The sequence below is a fragment of the Clupea harengus genome, chromosome 6 (genome assembly GCF_900700415.2).
Source record: "Clupea harengus chromosome 6, Ch_v2.0.2, whole genome shotgun sequence".
Taxonomy (NCBI): Eukaryota; Metazoa; Chordata; class Actinopteri; order Clupeiformes; family Clupeidae; genus Clupea; species Clupea harengus.
In genome coordinates, this window is record NC_045157.1 from 441,816 (window position 1) to 446,815 (window position 5,000).

General features: G+C 39.3%; 1 protein-coding gene across 1 annotated transcript in view; it reads right to left on the reverse strand.

The window, feature by feature from the left end:
* itfg1 (integrin alpha FG-GAP repeat containing 1) overlaps positions 1-5,000 on the reverse strand; it is a 13,660-nt gene that overhangs the window by 3,066 nt on the left and 5,594 nt on the right. Inside the window, exon 5 of the mRNA XM_031568732.2 lies at positions 4,621-4,695. Within this exon, the coding sequence (XP_031424592.1) occupies positions 4,621-4,695 (75 nt within the window). The remainder of the gene's footprint in view (positions 1-4,620; positions 4,696-5,000) is intronic.

Here is a 5,000-nt window from a genome sequence, read left to right on the forward strand (position 1 = left end):
AAGCTAAATAATAGTAATTACTCCATTTATAACTATGGAATACAAATATCAAAACAGGATAAGTTATAACTATTGAGTTTAAGCACAGAATAAACCCTACACGTACATGTCCCGAACATGTCCGTTAACCACACACCCCCTCAAATAAAACGCCCCCTGATGGCTAGATAAGCCACTTCGTGACTATATAGACCCCATTGCAATCCCGTGAAGGATACCATCATTTCAGAAACTCACTGTCCCAAACAACTGCGTAGCTGACATCCCTCGTTGAATAAATCTCAAGATGGCTTCTTTGCACCTTAAGTAAGTATTGAAATATTTCCTCATTTAACAATGTATTGCATTTTATGTTATATGTTCTTTCTCAGACTGTTTGTCTGTTTGTATGTATACTACACTTTTAACACGATTATAAAATGAACATTATGTGAACAGTGAATATAATGAAAGCGTTTCTTGTTATCTTCAGTTCGCCTCTAAGACCCCGTTGATTTAACGCTACCATTACAACCGTTTTATGGTTATAGTGACGCTAACAGTGCAAACCCAGGTACCTATTACGTTTTGTTTATACTGATTAAAAAAAAAAAAAAGGGGGTTTGTTATATACACATATTTGTAAAGTATTTTACTAACATATTCTTTCTCATTAATTATAGGTGTTTCAGGACTGGTTCAGTACACCGAGTCATTTGATTTCGAGGCGGCAAGCCCTCCACCGCAAAAAGCCAGCAGGAAACGGAATCATCTAGGGCCAAGCCATTTCACATACAAACCAATTGCTAAAAGAGCCAAAGTAGCGTGTGAAGTGTTTACAGGTAAGCTTCGGTATAACATAAGAGTCTATATTAGTCTCTATGGATTGAATCGTACGTAAGAAACGGTATGCGCATGGTATGGTGTTGTTAACATTGGTTTGTGTTGATTTCAGACAAGCAGATAGCCGTGGACACCACCATTAGCAGTGACGGAGATGTGTTGGGGCAAGAACCTCTAAACGCCTCCCTAACTGAAGGATCTGTGTTGGGACAAGAACCTCTAAAGGACTGTCTAGCTGAAGGAGATGTGTTGTGACAAGACCCTCTAAAGGACTATCTAAACGATTGGACCGACACCCAGATCTCTTCATGGGATAAAGTCTCATTCGACACGGACGTTGATGAATCACCCGATTCAGGACTAGCTTCACCGACAGTAAACACGGAACCAACAGTTGACGACGGACAGTCACAAGCCGCTAACAGGTCAGCATTGGTGGTACAAAATTGTGCTGGTTGGTCTGCCGAGGCCTCGGATACTTTTGTTTCTGCAATAAGACAGTTAGGGCTAAATCTAACACAGTTAGGGGCAAACCTAGCCCATTTATCAGACCGCCTGCTTGTCATTGAGACGGCGCTTACAAACCAAAACGTAAAGTTTTTTTAAAAGTTAAACGGTTGAATAGTCAGGGGGTATAACCATGTATCGATTGTGCAAACGTCGACGAACTCTAGCCCCTAACACATGTAGCACAACAGTGGGTGATGATGATGTCACAGGTGCAAATGCAATGTTGCGTGATAGCATTGATAGTATTGATGCTGGTGGTTATGGTGAAGGCTTTAGGAGTATAAATGAACTGATGCGTTCGAGGGCTAACGCTTGGGTTAGTCCTGGTACTGCAGCTAATTTATTGTCTAGCTCTGAAGTTATTGATGATACGGCTTATGGTGAAAGTATGATGCGTCTAAATGAGCTGTTGCGTTCGTGGACTAGCTCTAGGGGTAACCATGGCAATGCAGAACATGTATTGGCTAACTCTGTGGTTGACGATGATACGGCTTAACGAGTTGGATACATCTATGAAAAATGTTTTGAGTAGATCAGACATGGATCAGCATGATAAAGTTGAACTGTATACAGGGTTGTTGCAGAGATATTTGTCATTAATTAAACAGGGGTCACTTGAGACGAATACTTTAACATTAAGTTTACCACAAACTCCTGAAAACACCTTTAACAACTCAAGCTACAAGCTCTAGCCTGAATGACGACGCCTTGGTTGTTGAAATTTAAAAAAATATACCACAGCGAAGTAAAAAGAATGCCCAGTATATTTTAGATACAATGCTTAACTCTCAAGACACAGCAACCTGGAGTGAGACAGGTGAATTTGTCTTTAATGGTTTGATTGTCCCTGGTACTCATATATTTCATTTGGTAAAAAGTGCCACAGCACCTCAGACGATTCGACGGAGGGCTCAGGGTTGGCGCGAATTTCTGAGTGCCATAGCAACATTGAATATACCACTTTCCACAGTTCCAAATAAACAAGTTCAACAGGCTGTCGAATCTTTGAAAAGAACAGGCCCCCACAGTTACTCTACTTCTATTAGTTCTGGAACCAACTTCCAGAAGACATTAAAAAACGCTCCAACTACTTTCAGTTTTAAATCTAGACTAAAGACCAAACTTTTCTCAGATGCCTTCTGCTAACTGGCCAATAACAGTTCCTTTGAAGTATTATTGCTTACTCTAATAGACTAATTGTTATTATTCTTTTTATGCTTTTATTTCCTATATTTTACTATTTTTATGCCTTAATGTTCTCATGCTTTTATTTTCTATAATTTACTGTTTTTATGATCATACACTGACCTTTTGCTTTTTTTTTATTATTTTTTTATGTGAAGCACATTGAATGACCACGGTGTATGAATTGTGCTATATAAATAAAATTGCCTTGCCTTGCCTTGCCTTGCCTTGCCTTACTCCTACCAGAGGTTTAGAGCCAACTGAGTTTGTATCACCCCTTGAAGATACAGCTAATTGGCTTTCGTTTTAATTATGTATTGATGCTTGGATGTACCTATGTTGTGTAATGAAAGATAAAAAAATAAATCTGTAAATCATATGTAAATACTATTGTTGGGTGTTTTTGTTTACAACATCAAAATGTTACACCTCATTACACTATATATTATTTTTGTCATGATAATATACATTTTTGTCAATAAACATACTTAAATCATTGGTATTGTCTTTGTTTTTATTTGATTAGTTTTAGAAATGTTGCACCAGATTGTACATGCTGGACACAGTACGACATGTTAGAACTACATTTACATGGTTGTAATTTCTTCACAAATGCTGACACCATATTATCATTTCTAGACAAAGTCATCAGAATATTTCACCATTACATCATTATAGTTTAGACCGCTCAACATATAATAGAGGAAGAATACACACTGCTCGCCACAGGTGATGGCCGTTTGGTCTTGTACTTGTCTGTTTGAAAACTGTAGGTTTGAACAGTTAGTTCTTAAAAATGAGTAGATAGATTTAGGGAATAGCTTACAGTTTGGTTTGTTACCAAAACTGTCGAAAAAACGGCCTGTGCCGGTGGGTGTTATGTACACCCCTAGCCAATGTTCACAGGCCATATCCGAGCTATGTGTGTGTGTGTGTGTGTGTGTGTGTGTGTGTGTGTGTGTTTGTGTGTGTGTGCGTGTGTGCGTGTTGATTATTACTGCCACCGGTAAAATTTGTAATGGGTCAAGGGGTAGTTGATCGCATGCCAAAACCCCTAGGAAATGGCTGTTTTCGGAAACATTGGCTATGATGGCAGATAGCTGAAGTGTATTCATGACCTCAGTAATAATCTATTAGTACCTGTCTTCGGTTTGACACCTAAATTATACTGTCGAATATGGCATAAACTATTACATTTATAGTGTTATGTGACGGCTGCCTGAAACGGGTTTCTAACTTAATGTTACCCGACTTAATTAATGACAAATGTTGTCCACACTCTTCGTCAGGTGAAAGATTGAATGCATATAGTGTATACCCATGTAAAAAAATCTTCACAATCAATTAGCATAGCTCTATTTTTTAAATGTCTGCCTGTGGTAAAACTCACGCACAGCAGAACCCTGTAAATATTGTGGTTGTCTTCCCCTTTTTTTTAATTGTTGTCGAGACACGCCTCACTCCTGGAGGTCTTTTCACATTGGTGCGACTCATCACTAGCATTCCTGAACCGCCCTGGGCGGGGTCTCTGCGATGATTCACAACTTTGGAGATGACATCGCTGACAATGTTTTTAGCAGCGGCCTTTAGATGTGGTTTAGCAATACCAATTCCTTTTTTCAATAGAGGCATAGCCATTCGAAAAAGACCTCTGAATAAACCCCCGAGCCCCGCCCCATACATCGAACTGGCTCCTGAAAATCCAGGCAAATAGCCTCCTGCCTGGTTATGGTAATAGGCTACATAGCGCTGAGCATCCTCGGATATGTTGAATTGTTTCACTGTTTTAAAAATGATGCGTTTGTTTCACAGGTCTAAAATGAAGTTTTGCAACTACCTTTCCGTACTTAAAAGGTACGTTGTAATTCTGATCCGTCTTGACCTCAATAGCAATGTCACTGATGTGGCTTTTGGAGACACGTACGTAGTGTGGTTTGTCGTAGTTAATTGTGATGATCTCTTTGTTTTTACCGGTTATTTGTACACACCGCAGGAGAGGTACAAAATGATCACCTACGACCTACGATCAGAGAATGACTAACTCATGTCTCAGATCAAAGATGGCTGCCAGACCAGAGAATGACTAACGCAGGTCTAACTTACCTTCTGGTGAGATAGCAGACTTGCGTGGAATCACCAACCACTCCAAAGATGTCTGGGATCATGTCGCCATTAAAACTAGGATTTTAAAAGACACAAAAGCCGGGGTCAGGGTCAACAAGTACCAAACAGGACACATTTATGGACACTACACTCACATACCTACTACACTCACATACTAACTACTGTACTACACTCACATATCTACCACACTCACATACTAACCACACTAACATACTAACCACACTCACATAACTAACTAGACTCACATACTAACTAAACTTACATACCTTATACACTTCATACTAACTACACTCACATACTAACTACACTTATATACTAACTAGACTCACATACTAACCATACTAACTAGACTCACATAC